A 17534-nucleotide genomic window follows, 5' to 3' on the forward strand; every position below is an offset into this window, starting at 1 on the left:
CCTAATTCACCCCACCCTCAACTACCCCGCCCTCACTTACTTCTACTCAGCCCACCCTGCCCTTACCCCAGCCTCACCCGACTCCCACCACCAACCAATGTACTCTTTCTAGGTGATAGGTATCTGTAATTGGTATCGGCAAGTACTTGCAAAAAAGTATCGGTACTCGTACTCAGTGTTTAAAAAGTAGTATCGGTGCATCCCTAATGTGGTCATTGCATTCATTTTCCCCTTTAGATTTTTTTACTTTTTTTACGTGATAGTCCTGCACATAACACACTCCCTGTCCTTTCACATACACACTTTCCATGGTATCTATACAGCCTGGACTTAAAACATGTCTGCTTTTGCTCATATCCATTACATGGTAGATTTATGTGACTAGTAACTAGTTCTTTTCCGATCACAGGAAATTACAAGGACACTGCTCTGCATGGTTTTAGCCTGAAAAATAAAAACTAAATCAACGAAATCACAAAATCTAAAGACTGGTAAAATGCAATATACTAAATATTTGTTTTTGGGCTTACATACACTTTTAAGATGAATCTATGCTACAACAAAAAAATGGAAAATGGAAGTTCAAATAAAGCAGCTGAATGACTTGCAAATTTTCACAAATATCAAACATGGGGCAACTCTGTCCCCAATATCAAAAGCAGAATGCAATATAACACACAAAACCCTAATAATGCCTGCAGTGATGTCTACACTCTGAGAGCTACACTCCAGCAAACACAGCTCACTCCTCACAACCAATGCCACCAGTGAGATCTACACTTCAGAACAAACAGCTCACTCCTCACTACCAATGCCACCAGTGAGATCTACACTCCAGCACACACAGCTCACTCCTCACTACCAATGCCACCAGTGAGATCTACACTTCAGAACAAACAGCTCACTCCTCACTACCAATGCCACCAGTGAGATCTACACTTCAGAACAAACAGCTCACTCCTCACTACCAATGCCACCAGTGAGATATACACTTCAGAACAAACAGCTCACTCCTCACTACCAATGCCACCAGTGAGATCTACACTTCAGAACAAACAGCTCACTCCTCACTACCAATGCCACCAGTGAGATCTACACTTCAGAACAAACAGTTCACTCCTCACTACCAATGCCACCAGTGAGATCTACACTTCAGAACAAACAGCTCACTCCTCACTACCAATGCCACCAGTGAGATCTACACTTCAGAACAAACAGCTCACTCCTCACTACCAGTGCCACCATTGAGATATACACTTCAGAACAAACAGCTCACTCCTCACTACCAATGGCACCAGTGAGATCTACACTTCAGAACAAACAGTTCACTCCTCACTACCAATGCCACCAGTGAGATCTACACACCAGAACAAACAGCTCACTCCTCACTACCAATGCCACCAGTGAGATCTACACTTCAGAACAAACAGCTCACTCCTCACTACCAATGCCACCAGTGAGATCTACACTTCAGAACAAACAGTTCACTCCTCACTACCAATGCCACCAGTGAGATCTACACTCCAGAACAAACAGCTCACTCCTCACTACCAATGCCACCAGTGAGATCTACACTTCAGAACAAACAGTTCACTCCTCACTACCAATGCCACCAGTGAGATCTACACTTCAGAACACACAGTTCACTCCTCACTACCAATGCCACCAGTGAGATCTACACTTCAGCGCACACAGTTCACTCCTCACTACCAATGCCACCAGTGAGATCTACATTCCAGAACAAACAGCTCACTCCTCACTACTAATGCCACTAGTGAGATATACACTTCAGAAAACAGCTCACTCCTCACTACCAATGCCACCAGTGAGATCTACACTTCAGAACAAACAGTTCACTCCTCACTACCAATGCCAGCAGTGAGATCTACACTTCAGCGCACACAGTTCACTCCTCACTACCAATGCCAGCAGTGAGATCTACACTTCAGAACAAACAGTTCACTCCTCACTACCAATGCCAGCAGTGAGATCTACACTTCAGAACAAACAGTTCACTCCTCACTACAAATGCCACCAGTGAGATCTACACTTCAGAACAAACAGCTCACTCCTCACTACCAATGCCACCAGTGAGATCTACACTCCAGAACAAACAGCTCACTCCTCACTACCAATGCCACCAGTGAGATCTACACTTCTGAACAAACAGTTCACTCCTCACTACCAATGCCACCAGTGAGATCTACACTTCAGAACAAACAGTTCACTCCTCACTACCAATGCCACCAGTGAGATCTACACTTCAGCGCACACAGTTCACTCCTCACTACCAATGCCACCAGTGATATCTACACTTCAGAACAAACAGCTCACTCCTCACTACCAATGCCACCAGTGAGATCTACACTTCAGAACAAACAGTTCACTCCTCACTACCAATGCCACCAGTGAGATCTACACTTCAGCGCACACAGTTCACTCCTCACTACCAATGCCACCAGTGAGATCTACACTTCAGAACAAACAGTTCACTTCTCACTACAAATGCCACCAGTGAGATCTACACTTCAGAACAAACACCTCACTCCTCACTACCAATGCCACCAGTGAGATCTACACTCCAGAGCAAACAGCTCACTCCTCACTACCAATGCCACCAGTGAGATCTACACTTCAGAACAAACAGCTCACTCCTCACTACCAATGCCACTAGTGAGATCTACACTTCTGAACAAACAGTTCACTCCTCACTACCAATGCCACCAGTGAGATCTACACTTCAGAACAAACAGTTCACTCCTCACTACAAATGCCACCAGTGAGATCTACACTTCAGAACAAACACCTCACTCCTCACTACCAATGCCACCAGTGAGATCTACACTCCAGAACAAACAGCTCACTCCTCACTACCAATGCCACCAGTGAGATCTACACTTCAGAACAAACAGCTCACTCCTCACTACCAATGCCACCAGTGAGATCTACACTTCAGAACAAACAGTTCACTCCTCACTACCAATGCCACCAGTGAGATCTACACTTCAGAACAAACACCTCACTCCTCACTACCAATGCCACCAGTGAGATCTACACTCCAGAACAAACAGCTCACTTCTCACTACCAATGCCACCAGTGAGATTTACACTTCAGAACAAACAGCTCACTCCTCACTACCAATGCCACCAGTGAGATCTACACTTCAGAACAAACAGTTCACTCCTCACTACCAATGCCACCAGTGAGATCTACACTTCAGAACAAACAGTTCACTCCTCACTACCAATGCCACCAGTGAGATCTACACTCCAGAACAAACAGCTCACTCCTCACTACCAATGCCACCAGTGAGATCTACACTTCTGAACAAACAGTTCACTCCTCACTACCAATGCCACCAGTGAGATCTACACTTCAGAACAAACAGTTCACTCCTCACTACCAATGCCACCAGTGAGATCTACACTTCAGCGCACACAGTTCACTCCTCACTACCAATGTCACCAGTGAGATCTACACTTCAGAACAAACAGTTCACTCCTCACTACCAATGCCACCAGTGAGATCTACACTTCAGAACAAACAGCTCACTCCTCACTACCAATGCCACCAGTGAGATCTACACTTCAGAACAAACAGCTCACTCCTCACTACCAATGCCACCAGTGATATCTACACTTCAGAACAAACAGCTCACTCCTCACTACCAATGCCACCAGTGAGATCTACACTTCAGAACAAACAGTTCACTCCTCACTACCAGTGCCACCAGTGAGATCTACACTTCAGCGCACACAGTTCACTCCTCACTACCAATGCCACCAGTGAGATCTACACTTCAGAACAAACAGTTCACTCCTCACTACCAATGCCACCAGTGAGATCTACACTCCAGAACAAACAGCTCACTCCTCACTACCAATGCCACTAGTGAGATCTACACTTCTGAACAAACAGTTCACTCCTCACTACCAATGCCACCAGTGAGATCTACACTTCAGAACAAACAGTTCACTCCTCACTACCAATGCCACCAGTGAGATCTACAATTCAGCGCACACAGTTCACTCCTCACTACCAATGCCACCAGTGATATCTACACTTCAGAACAAACAGCTCACTCCTCACTACCAATGCCACCAGTGAGATCTACACTTGAGAACAAACAGTTCACTCCTCACTACCAATGCCACCAGTGAGATCTACACTTCAGCGCACACAGTTCACTCCTCACTACCAATTCCACCAGTGAGATCTACACTTCAGAACAAACAGTTCACTCCTCACTACCAATGCCACCAGTGAGATCTACACTCCAGAACAAACAGCTCACTCCTCACTACCAATGCCACCAGTGAGATCTACACTCCAGAACAAACAGCTCACTCCTCACTACCAATGTCACCAGTGAGATCTACACTTCAGAACAAACAGTTCACTCCTCACTACCAATGCCACTAGTGAGATCTACACTCCAGCACACACTTCACTTCCTATTATCCAAGCCATCAGTAGGATCAGCACTCTAGCACACTCTGTCTATATACAGCACCTTACACCTGTCCTTTGTCTTCCCAATTAGCCATGTGTAATTCCACAAACAGCACTCATAGGAAAGAAGGGTTTGGCATTTTTAGTCAATCAGGCCATCTTTACATGCGCTGACACTGAGGATACAGAAGAGATTGCCGAGATGACATATTCGCTGTGCTGCAGCTCATACTCATTCACTGTCCATTCAGCAGGCTAGGGTGTGTTCTTGACCAAGCTGTGCTGCTGCTGCAGTGATGGTCAAGATGCAGATGCTTGCCTGGAGTCCAGCTTTAATGCAACTTAGTTCTTTAGGTTATTAAAAGGGTTCCACTACAGACACACATACATATACTTGCTCATTCATCTCTTACTTTTTAGCATGTTGACATCATTTCCCCCATCTCCAATGGCAAGAGTGGTGACCTTCTTGTTTGTTTTCACCAACTGAACAATGCTGGCTTTTTGTTTTGGTGTCATTCTACAGCAAATAACTGATTGGTACTGACATGCCATCTCAACCAGTTTTCTTGTTCTTTGGCTAACTTTATATTTGGTTTGCTCCTTTCTTCTCAGAAAAAAAATCAGTTTCTTCCATATGGACATTTCTTCAGCCTGGTTTTCGTATGAGGTCATAAAATCACTCTGGAAAATATTTCCAGACATAATAAGCTGTAGTATATTTAACACTATTAATAATAATATATCTCATTCTGAAAATATAATAACTTAACTGTTATAATGTCTTTATTAATAACTACATGCAGAAGAATCAATAATGCCTGTTTAATAGGCTTACAAAGCTTATTCCTAAAAATTATATTTCAGAACATAGCATTGTATAACATGCTATAATAGTAATATTATACCTGGGCACCAAAAGGCATGCTAAGGGCATTGTGCTGCAAATGCAGGGGTATTTCCTGCCTTTGTACCCAGAGTGATTCTTGTCAGAAACTTTATGCCGTGTACACATGAGCATAAAGCTTCGACGGCTGAACTCCGAAGGACTTTTCGACGGACTTTTGACGGAGTTCCGTCGAAACGGACTTGCCTACACACGATCACACCAAACTCCGACTGATTCGTACATGATGACATACGACTGGACTAGAATAAGTAAGTTCATAGCCAGTAGCCAATAGCTGCCCTAGCGTCGGTTTTCATTCGTCGGACTAGCATACAGACGACCGGATTTTTCGACTGGACTCGAGTCCGTCGGAAAGATTTGAAACATGTTCTGATTTTTTCGACAGCAAAGGTCCGATAAAGCCCACACGCAATCGAATTGTCCTGTGGATTCGTTCCGTTGCACCTTTGCTGTCGAAAAGTCCGGTCGTGTGTACATGGCAATAGCCATGATTCTAAATTATTGTTTAGAGTAAGCTTGACAATTAGAGACAAAGGAAAGCAAACGTATGACAAATCAATATTTCGACAAGGATTCTTTTCATATGTTCACTGTCAAAAGATAGGAATACTATTTGTGAGTTTAGCTTTCACTATCTGCACTGTGGTTATAGCATTTAGTAACAGCCTGGGAACTTTCTGAAATCAGCCCGAAAACTCGAATTAGTAGTATAATCAATAAGATTACCAGGTCCCCAGGCTAAAAGGTATGCTGACTAGAATATGAAACACCTGCATTGCTGCTCCAGGTGGCCATACATGGGCAACAAATGGGCACCTGTGACACTATGTGGGTCACAAATGAGTAGTTGTGGCAATACAAAGGCAATAAATAGGCAATGCTAGCAATACAACCAATATTCTATCAGCGCAACCCTCAAGTGTATAATGTGAAAAAATATAGTGTGAAAAATAATTCATTATTAAAATTACATAAAAAGTGATAAGTACAATGTTGTCCAAACAATACAAAGTGCAAATTAACTGAAATTATTTCAACCTAGTTGCTGCTGACACTGAAAAAAACGTGTTCACTACACATTAATTAAATATAGTACCAACAAAGTGTCGCGCTACTAGTATATAATCACATATAATATGTCACATTGTTTATTTCATTTATATGTGATTATATACTAGTAGCACAGCACTGTGTTGGTATTATAATGCTAGCAATACACTGGGATCTAAATGCAGCGAGATCAGACTCCATACTTCACAATCACATCTCGGGTGCTGGCTTGGCTCGCCTCAACCTAAGCAATCAATTCCACCAGCAACAGGAACACTGCAATGAGATGCAACATAGTATTCTTTCTTTACTAAAATAGTCAGCAGGAACAAATTCTATTCTGACACTAGGCACAGCCCTTACTCAAAGAATGACAAATCTACTACCCAAATACTATTGTAAAGAAACATTACTATATCCCACACGATCATTAACCCATACCTCCTAACTGTCCCTCCTTTCATGGGACTGTCCCTACTTTGGAACCAAATATCTCTTTCCTCCTCAGATGACCATCTTTTTGGACTGATGTACACTATATACATCAAAACTAATGTATTTAACTATCCAAAGTATTTTACAGTTTTTAACACGTATCTTCCAAATATGGTTTGCTTAATAAGATGTTCTGTCCTTTGCCTACATACTTTGTGCTATAACTTGTCCCTTTTTACCAACTCAGAAAATTGGGAAATATGATTAAAGTTATTCTAAAGGCTTATTTTTTTTTAAATAAAATAACAAACATGTTATACTTACCTGCTTTGTGCATTATTACTGCAAAGAGTGGCCCCAAAACTCCTCTTCTGGGATCCCCTGCTAGCACTCTAGGCTCCTCCTCTTCTCTGAGTGCCCCCACAGCATGCCGCTTGCTATGGGGGCACCCATACTCCTGAGATGGGCTGTGTGTGACCACAGAATCACACAGTGCAGATCGGCCCTGCCCCCCTGCTCCCCCCTCACTGGATTTGACTGGCAGCAGCATGCTCTCAGTAAAGCCTGAAAATCTAGCAAGAGAGCAGAGCAGGGCTGCCAGTGGCAACAGCACTGGATTGAGAGTGGTGTCAGCTAAGTGTTTGGGGGGGGGGGGGGGCAAACACAGCAGAAGTTTTTTTACTTTAATGCACAGAATGCATTAAGGTTAAAAGCCCCTGTTTTTAGAAACACTTTAACTCCTTCATTATTTAAACATATATACATATAAAACATTAAAAAAATTACAACACAAACAATTATCACAACATTTGCACTGGAACATATATTGTGCTACATCGCAAAAATCGAATAAATGTAGAAATAAAATGTAGCAACAATAAAAAAGGAATAGACATAACAAGGGCAGTTTGCTCAGTTTTACAGCATGCTATCTAGTTGCAGAACTGATAAAATACTGCGCTACAACTACTATTACTAAACAAATCTCTTCCTCCTTATTGACTAAATAAATATAAATAAATACAAAATAAGCACTATACACAGAGACATGCTCTTCGAAAATACAATAGGGTCTGCAAAACTCTGCTTAAAAAAGACATTAAAAAGTACCATTTGATTGTAGCATAACAAGATTTTTTTTTTCCCTCAATACTTTCTTAATTCCCAGCTGTATAGGAGGAAGTAATCTCATCCATAGCAATGAGCAACATTCCATGCAAAGTTCATACAAGCTGTAATCCTGGCGTGTAAAAATGCAAAAATAAATTCCTCCTGCACAATTTAGAAAATCTATCACCACCTTTATCTGTCCTTACAATATTCTCTATACCCTCTGTATCTTTAAAGAGGTTACATCCAAATTATGTATTGTATGCCAATAAAATATTTAGAGACGTTAGTTCTTTTACTACTCGTGTTAAACAAATGAGGTTCTTTCAATAAAAAATTAAGTGAATGGATTGGCATACAGTAACAGCCCTTTATCACAAGACTACTGGTTTTATCAGTTCAGCCACTAGATGACATGCTGTGAAACAGAGCTAATTGCATTCATTATATGTATACCCTTTTTTCATTGCTACATTTTATTTGATTTTTGTGATGTGGCATAATATACATTCCAATGCAAATGTTGTGATTATTTCCGCTGCAAACAATTATATATAATTCATTATTATAGCAAAAGTAAGCACTTATAACATCAGTAAGTACTCATTTTAAACATTTTATGTATGAAAGCAACCTAAAAAATGTTAGCTGACAATGTGTCTCTTTAATGTTACCTATTTGGTGCTCTGGTGGAGGAAAGTACCATCTAGGATGAAATAAAACTGGGGCAAAGTAGGCAGAAGAGTATGGATGATTAAAAATAGAACGGCCACAAAATAAACTACCAAATGTACAGTATTCCTGTGATTCTTAGATATACATAAATAGTGGATAATCTTACCAAAAAGTCTCCAGTGACAACTAATGCTTTGTTGCTACTTAGTTGTCCTATTTGGGACTCTCCTGTCATATTGTTCTCCATACTATTCAAGCCATTTTCCAGCAAGTACCTGAATAATGACAATATTGGGGTTTAGTACAGTGTACATATACAGAATGAAAGAAAATACGAGAGACACAATGGCAGAGAAGAATTGGAGGACTAAATATAAATGCAATAGCGGCAAAGAACTGAACAGCTGTAAAGTACAGCACCAGTGCAAGGAACATATGTGTGCCAGTGGGTACAGCACTGGTCAATATGTGGACCTGAGGGGGACACAGAGTGTCTATTCAACCCTGGTCTTGAATTTTATGTGACAAAAGGCAATACCCCATAATTTTCTTCATATGCATTTGAAGTGTTACAAGTTTGCTACAACTGAGAAAGCTACAATTTATAGTTCTGTATCACTGGGCTGCTTCATAGCTGGTTATATGAAACTATAATCTAAGGCCTGGTTAACACCAGGCCTTTGATTTTAGATGCTACTTCAGTTCCATAGAATCGCATGAAATCACATTGTTTTTAATAGTGCCCATTCACATCAATGTAACTCAGCACGGCAGGATTTTGGAAAATGATCTTGTACTGCTTTGATGCGATTCCAACACGATTTTAGCCGCAGAGAATATGCAAACCACATCCAAAATGCAACCCAGTCGCACTACATAATCACACTGAAAATCGGATCATAGTAGTGTGAACCTAGCCTCAAGGTTGTTGAAGCATTCTTTCCTATTCCAAATTGCATAGATCTATTGGCTTCCCAGATCCCAGCAAATATTACCAAGCACCACATTTAGCCAGGATTATAGATTGGCATGGAAACTATTAGCATAAATGATAGATTGCATTAGAACAAGAATGTATCTAAGCCCTTCTGTATTGCTTCAGTTGGTTAATGAAAACACATATCAGACCCCTACATATGCATCTAACCATTTGGTCTACCCTGAAAATGACGACTGCATCTAACCTCCTATCCTTACCAGACAAACCAATCACAGATATGACCCCTATATTTAGTAACCCAGATTTTAAACCAGGCAATGATGACAAAGCGCTTTTATCTCTCTTATGGATCTGCAAACATAGGTTCAAATACTTCTGATCACATAACAGTATTCACCCGCTCTCTGAACTGCAAACATTTTTTAGCTCTCTTCTACCTAAATGGGTGATCGACCCTACACATCTAACATTTTTTGAACTTGGCCAAAACTTTTGATCCCCATTCTTGCTCTACACCATTTAAGAAGGTGTGCTGAAACTGGGATCATACATCACTCTATATTACATATCTCTGATCACAACTGATTCCCCAGAATACTATTCTCGGTGTTTTCAGCCAAAATGAGAAAGGACCTAGGCATTTAGTTTACTCCAGAACAGGGCAAAATAGAATGCATTTTGCACATCATTCTTTGATCTCTGCTAAATTCCAGGAGTCTGGTTTTATAAATATATATATATAAGGTCTTACATAAATTCTAATATTGAATCTCCAAGTTTTGTTGGAGACTTAAGAGACAGGACAGTTCATTCTCTAGCACAAGGGTTGGCAACCTACAGCCCATGGGCCACACCCGGCCGCTGCTGCTAAATGTCAGGCCCATCAGTGCGCATGATGAATTCACGTGCACCCGGCCCATGGACATTTAAGAAGCCGCTCGGCTGTTATCCCAAGCAGCTGGAGGGGACGTCCCCCCCCCTGCCGCCTTCCACGGCTCACCCGTCCCACCGTGAGGCCTGAGCGACCGGCTGGCCAGCCGGAGACCCAAACGAAGCCGGAATCGGCTTTAATCGGGTCTCGGATCTAGTAACCCGGAAGCAATGTCATGACATCACTTCCGGTTTACAGAAGACTTAAAAGCAACAAATTTCAATCCACACATGTGAGGTATCGCAACGATCGTTAGAGCGAGAGCAATAATTCTAGCACAACCCCTCCTCTGTAGAAACTTTTAAAGCGTCGCCTATGGAGATTTGTAAGTACCATAGTTTGTTGCTATTTCACGAGTGTGTGCAATTTTAAAGCATAACATGGGGGGGGGGCTGGGTAAGGGGGGGCTGTATGATGTGCAGGGGGGCTGTGTAATATGCAGGGGGGTTGTGTAATGAAAAGGGGTCCAGAGGTGCGGTGCTCTGTAATGTAAAGGGGTCCAGGAGTGCGGGGGCTGTGTAATGTAAAGGGGTCCAGATTATTATCTTCATTTATTATCAGGTGATTGTGACCCTCTATGCATTCACATACATTGAATCCAGGCCTTAAGTGGAAAAAGGTTGCTGACCCCTGCTCTAGAATATTTTGGTCTTGTCTTCTGAAGACAACAAACATGTTATACTTACCAGCGGCCCCAAACCTCCTTTTCTGGGGTCCTCCTCTGGCACTCTAGGCTCCTCCTCTTCTCTGTCTGTCCCCATAGCAAACTGCTTGCTATGGGGCGTAGATGTGCAGGTTCGATTTAAAGCCAGGCTGTGTGTGTCTATAAACACACACAGCCTGGCTTGGCCCCGCCCCCTGCACTCTCTTTACAAGATTTGTCTGACAGCAGCGGGAGCCAATGGCTTCCAATGCTGCCTCAGTCGCTGTAAGGAAAGGAACAGAGGAGAGAGAAGACCTGCAGCAGGGTCAGAGCTGAATCACTGACATGCTCAGGTAAGAGTTTGGTGTTGGGGGTGGAGGGAAATAGTTAGTGAGGTGTTATTTACTATAATGCAGGGAATTAATTAACTTAAAGAACACCCAGGCTTTAGAACCACTTTGATTGATATTTAGATGAAGAACAAGCTGTCCAGCAAATGTGAGAGTGACAGTTGGGATAAACTATAACACTGCCAGAGATTCTTACAGCAGCCTTTTTTTCTCATTTACATTTTTATTTATTAAAAAAAAAAAAAAAAAAACGATTCTGTCAACCAAGGATAATTTTCCACAATTGGGGCTCTGACCAAGAGTCAAACTTGAGCCCCTTTGACTGGAATGCGACACGCAAACATACAGAGTCCAGCACAGTACATGCAAACACTCACAAAACCCTGCCCTGTACACAAAACGTATAAAGGAACCTGCATGGTGTGCAAAAATTTACAGAGACCTGCATGGTTACATAGAAACATACACCTAGACTTAGATTTTATACATAAACTTACATTAAGTCCTGAACTGTACACACAAACCTACGTGGAGTCCTGCACTATGCATGGAAATCTACATATAGTCCTGCACTGTACACACAAATTTACAAAGAGTGCTGCACTGTAAACACAAATGTATATACAGATCTGCACTGTACACACATTTACAAACAGACCTACACTGTACACAGAGATTTAGAGAGTACTGCACTGTACACACAAACCTACACAGATTCCTGTATTGTACACACAAACCTACACACACAATATACCTGCACTTGACACACAAACCTACACAGAGACCTGCACTCTACACACATGTTTACATAGAGATTTGCACTGTACACAAATTTACATGCAGACCTGCACACACGGATTTACAGAGTCCTGCACTATACAAACATGTAAGCAGTAACATGCCTACATGTGTGTTGTTCTCCAGTGTTCTCCGGGGTTCCGGAGAACAACCAAGACCTGGAGAATGTCAATATGGACTATTGCCTTTCTGAGTTACGCCTGGGCAGCCAACTAGATGTAGTTAGGGACATTATAAAAATTACTGTTCATGTTGGACTGTACTACGAAGTGTTTTAGTAAAGTTGCATCAACTGTTCTGAGCCTGGTCTAAACTTATTCAAAGGAGGGGGCGTGTCCAAGATGGAGACCGGAGCAGATGTGCAGTGAAGGAGCTCTTCTCAGTTTCCGGCTTAAAGTCCTACTTCCCTGCAGACCGGCGATCCTACACAGCCTGGAATGGCTACATTAATGGCGGGGAATGGTATGACCAAGGGGAAGGGGTCCCTGTCCACCCGAAAGTCCCACAAAGCTGCCTCAGGTACCGCTACACGGAGCTCCCGTCCCGCCACTGGCTCCAATATGGTGTCTCAGACCGAGGACACGGGGACTGACCCTGCAGAGAAGGAGCAATCTAACTTTAAGGCTCTTATGCAGGCAATCACTACTTGCCAATCAACCCTCACGGGCAAGAACGAGCAGATGCAGTTGGATATTAGTCTCATAAGAAGGGATATGGACACCTTCCGCTCCCGCCTCACTGAAGCTGTGCACCGTGTGGGGGACGCAGAAGACACGCTGCAAAACCACACAATCTCACTCCGCACGCTGCAAACTAAAATCAAAACCCTGGAAAACCGCGCAGAGGATGCAGAAAACAGAAATAGGAAGAACAACCTCCGCGTGGTGGGGCTCCCTGAGGGGGCTGAGGGAGCGGACCCCACGGCCTTCACGGAGCATCTCCTGCGCACCCTTCTACCCCAGGCGCCATTCTCTAACGTCTTTGTGGTGGAGAGGGCACATAGAATGCCTGCTGCCCGGGAGCCCCCGGGAGCTCCTCCACACACATTCATCCTGAAGTTACTAAATTTCAGTGACTGGGACTTAGTTTTGCGTGAATCGAGGAAAAACGATCAACTGAGGTATGAGGGAGCGAAATTAATGATATTCCCGGACTTTTCGGTGGACACCCAAAAACAACGCCGCTCATTCTATCAGGTGAAGCTCAACCTGCGTAACAAGAAGATAAAGTATAGCATGCTGTTCCCAGCCAGGTTGCGAGTCCAAGATGGTGAGACAGTGCGCTTTTTTACCTCCCCTGAAGATGCATCACACTGGCTGGAGACCCTGCCCAGGAATTGAAGACTGCCAAGAGTTACATGGTATGATTGAATTATCCTGTTTATTACCCATTGCTTGCAGGGCCTTCCTGGCCATTGCCACTAACAAAGTCTGGGATGTTGTCCTATCCCCCCCCCCCTTTTTTTCGTGGGCGGGGGTGGGGGGCGGACGGACATGGCCTTACAGACCTCCCGAGTTCCAGTTGAAGGACTCCATGTCATGTGTGCCTGACCACATGTATACTATATATGGCCTTTACACGCAACTGACATGCACCCAAAGGAGGAAGGGAGAGAGATGCCTCTGAACTTTTGCAAAAAAAAAAGGGTTTGTAACTGTACAAGTTTTGTACCCCCGGAGGGGTTTGTTTGTTTCTCCGGGAGATCCATATTCTATAACCTGCAGGGAACGTTGATCCTTTCAATTCTGCTGGAGGACATATTGCACGTTTTGTGACACTCGGGTGTCCTTTTGTTCATTTCCCCATTTGGCAGTTGCCATGACGGTTCTTGGGAAAGAAGCACACCAAAGTTTGGGGGGTGGTGCGGGGTGGGGGGATGGGAGACGGGGTTGGGGCACATGTTTTTACTCCTTGTTGGGACTTTTCTGTTGCTGCATATGTGTTAGATTTTGTACTTATGGTTTCTACATCAGGTCAGTGCGGCTCTGATCTCTCTCCACTAGATGGCATGGGAGATCTCCCTGATGATATTCTAAAATTGGTGAATAAGGTTCTGCTATTCTTGTGTATGCTCATAACCAGTCTACTACTGATAATGGTAATGTGCTGCTCTCATTTATTCCCTATAAGATTTCAATGACTCCCCTGACTATTTTATCTTGGAACGTTCGAGGATTGAACTCCAAGGTTAAGAGGTCTTTGATATTCAACTTTCTGAAAAAATATAACCCACATATATGTGTGCTCCATGAGACTCGTTTGGTTGGGAGCAGGACGCTGGCACTCCAGAAACCCTGGGTGGGTGCGTATTACCACTCAACTTATTCCTCTTATTCTAAAGGTGTCAGCGTCCTGGTCCATAAGTCGCTTGGGTTCACCTTACTGGATCTTCATCTAGATCCAGAGGTGTGGTACGTGGCTCTTCATGAAATGTGTGATAGACTGGAGCTGTTGATTGTGGGCATATATATTCCCCCTCCAGCCACGGTAGACATCCTTAGAAAGCTTACTCCAATAATAGCACAATATCCATCGGCTGGAGTTATTTTAACTGGAGATTTCAACATGACCCCAAATTCGGTTTTGGACAGACTCAGTGGTGGTTTTAATGATGTGTGGAGAATGAGACACCCAGATAAGAAACAATATACCTGTCACTCGGTCACATATGCATCTTTCTCCAGAATTGACTTGGTCTATACCACTGACTCCCTGCTCTCCCGGATACAGGAGGTGGAGATCCTGCCACGCGGCATTTCGGATCATGCACCCCTCCTACTTAAATTACAAACAGACTCGCCAGCGGGCACCGCACTTTGGCGGCTCTTCGATTTTTGGATTACAGATGAGAGGGTGGCACCCCTGGTGGAGGGAGAGCTGGGAGTCTACTGGGCACTCAACGAGGGTACGGTCCCCCCACCGGTACTTTGGGATGCCTTTAAGGCATACACCCGAGGGCAATATAAAACTGCAATCGGGAAGGTCAGAAAAGACACGAGGCTAGCATTGGAGGAAGCAGAAAGGAAGGTTCTCCTGTTAGAAGACAGATATGTGCACACTAAAGACGTGCTGACATATAACGCTATGCAATCCCTACACAGAGAAATCTTTCTAAAGAGGGTTGAGACCGCCAAGAAACAGTTGCTTGCTCAGTCACAGAGAATTTTCGAACAGGGGAAGAAGACAGGTAGATTATTAGCGTGGCTGGCTAAGGAACGTTCCTCCTCATCACATATTGTTCACATAAGGGATGAAACGGGGGTGCTCCATTCTGGACCCCTTGGTATAAATGATCAATTTGCTAGGTATTATGAGCATCTCTATACTTCTAAGGCCGCCTTTACCAGAGAGAGCCTGCACACCTTTCTAAATCAAATAGAATTTCCACAACTCTCAGATGAGGCCCGAAATACACTAGACGCCCCAATTACTGTCAAGGAGGTTCAAACAGCAGTAGCGGCACTCCAATCAGCAAAAATCCTGGGCCCTGACGGTTTACCGGCAGAATTTTATAAAACAAACAGTGAACTTCTCGTCCCTAAATTCCAAAACCTGCTCCTGACAACGTTACAGGAGGGTTGCCTCCCTCCCTCTATGTCAGAGGCGGTAATTGTGGTTATAGCCAAACCAAGACCTCACATCATGTGCCTCATATTTCCCCATATCGCTTTTAGGAGATAAGATAACCACTAAAATACTCTCAACTAGACACAACTCGGTCATCCTCTCTATAATTCATGGCGACCAGACGGGCTTCATGCCGGGCAAAGGTACCGACATTAACCTACGTCGACTTTATACTAACATATCTCATGCAGAGAAAATGGACTCCCTGGGTGTAGTGGCCTCTCTGGACGCTGAGAAGGCCTTCGACTCGGTGGAGTGGGAGTTCTTATGGCAGGTTCTTGAACATTTTAACTTTGGCCCCAAATTTGTCTCCTGGATAAAACACCTGTATAGTAATCCCACCGCAAGAGTTCGCACAAACGGAACGCAGATACTTGGGGATTGAAATTCAAAGAGAACCATCTTTATATCTGATAGATAATATATATCTGATCCTCCATCAACTTACCGCCAGATGTCAGGCTTGGAAATCTCTTCCCCTCTCACCTGTAGGAAGGATTAATCTTCTTAAAATGACATTTCTTCCCAAGTTCCTCTATGTCTTTCTCAATACTCTTGTACCCATCCCCAACTCCTTCTTTGCCAAGCTAGATCAAATAGTTAACACGTTTGTATGGGGGGACTAGCCCCTAGAATCGCCCGGTCCACCTTACAGCTCCCCTTGTCGCTGGGAGGTTTGGCACTTCCCTGTTTTAAAAATATTACTGGGCGGCAGTTGTTGTAACTGTCAGCTGGTGGTTCTCCCAGCCAAAGTTCCATCCAGCAGTTAACCTGGAGGCCGCTATATTGGGATCTTACTCAGCATTGAGTAATTTGGTGTTCATGGGTCCCAGGGCGCACCCAGATATGACAATTTCAATGCGAACAACAGTTAGAGTCTGGGAACAAATGTCGAGGAAACTTACTGGACCGAATACTATTTCCCCGTACACACCATTATGGGGCAATCCCAAGCTAAAACAGCTTCAAACAGTTCCAGATCCGGCCTTGTGGGCAGGACATGGGGTTAAAATAATACAACAAATAATGTCAGGGGGTAGAATCCTCCCTTACGATACTTTGAAGAATAACTTTCAACTGCCCTCAAGAATGCTCTTTAGATACCTAAAACTGCGTCATGCAGTACAGGCCCAATACCCGACAGGGGTTACTTTACAGTCACACGGGGTAGAGACCTTCCTGATTTCCAGAAACATAGATCGCATTTTATCCTCCCTATATCTTCGGATATTAAGTGAGGAGCCGACTGGGGGGACCAAGCTCTACGACAAGTGGAAGGCGGATCTGCCTGCCCTTGCTGCTGATGATTGGGAGGAAGGAGTACAACAGTACATTCCCCTTATGGTTTCAGCGAGGGATAGATATATTCAGCTCAAATTCCTTCATAGAGCATACTATACGCCGCAGAGATTATCTAGAATATATCCGACACAAACAGACAGATGCCCGAAGTGCAATGGGGAACTGGGTACCTTTATACATGTTGTCTGGTCGTGCCCTATGATACAGCAGTTTTGGTCAGAAGTGGTAGACATTATCAACTCGGTGAGCAATCTGCATATACAAGTGAACCCGATTATTTTACTTCTGGGAGTATGTGACAACCTCATAT

At 43.6% G+C, this 17534-nt stretch overlaps 1 protein-coding gene across 1 annotated transcript in view; it reads right to left on the reverse strand.

Annotated features, from left to right (window-relative positions):
* Window positions 1-17534, reverse strand: part of LOC141106122 (phospholipid-transporting ATPase IC-like) — a 210469-nt gene that overhangs the window by 76848 nt on the left and 116087 nt on the right. The window contains exons 21-22 of the mRNA XM_073596570.1: window positions 8800-8908; window positions 4867-5137 (exon numbers count right to left, since the gene is read on the reverse strand). Coding sequence (XP_073452671.1) covers window positions 4867-5137; window positions 8800-8908 — 380 coding nt within the window. The remainder of the gene's footprint in view (window positions 1-4866; window positions 5138-8799; window positions 8909-17534) is intronic.

This window comes from Aquarana catesbeiana, linkage group LG01 (genome assembly GCF_042186555.1).
Source record: "Aquarana catesbeiana isolate 2022-GZ linkage group LG01, ASM4218655v1, whole genome shotgun sequence".
Taxonomy (NCBI): domain Eukaryota; kingdom Metazoa; phylum Chordata; class Amphibia; order Anura; family Ranidae; genus Aquarana; species Aquarana catesbeiana.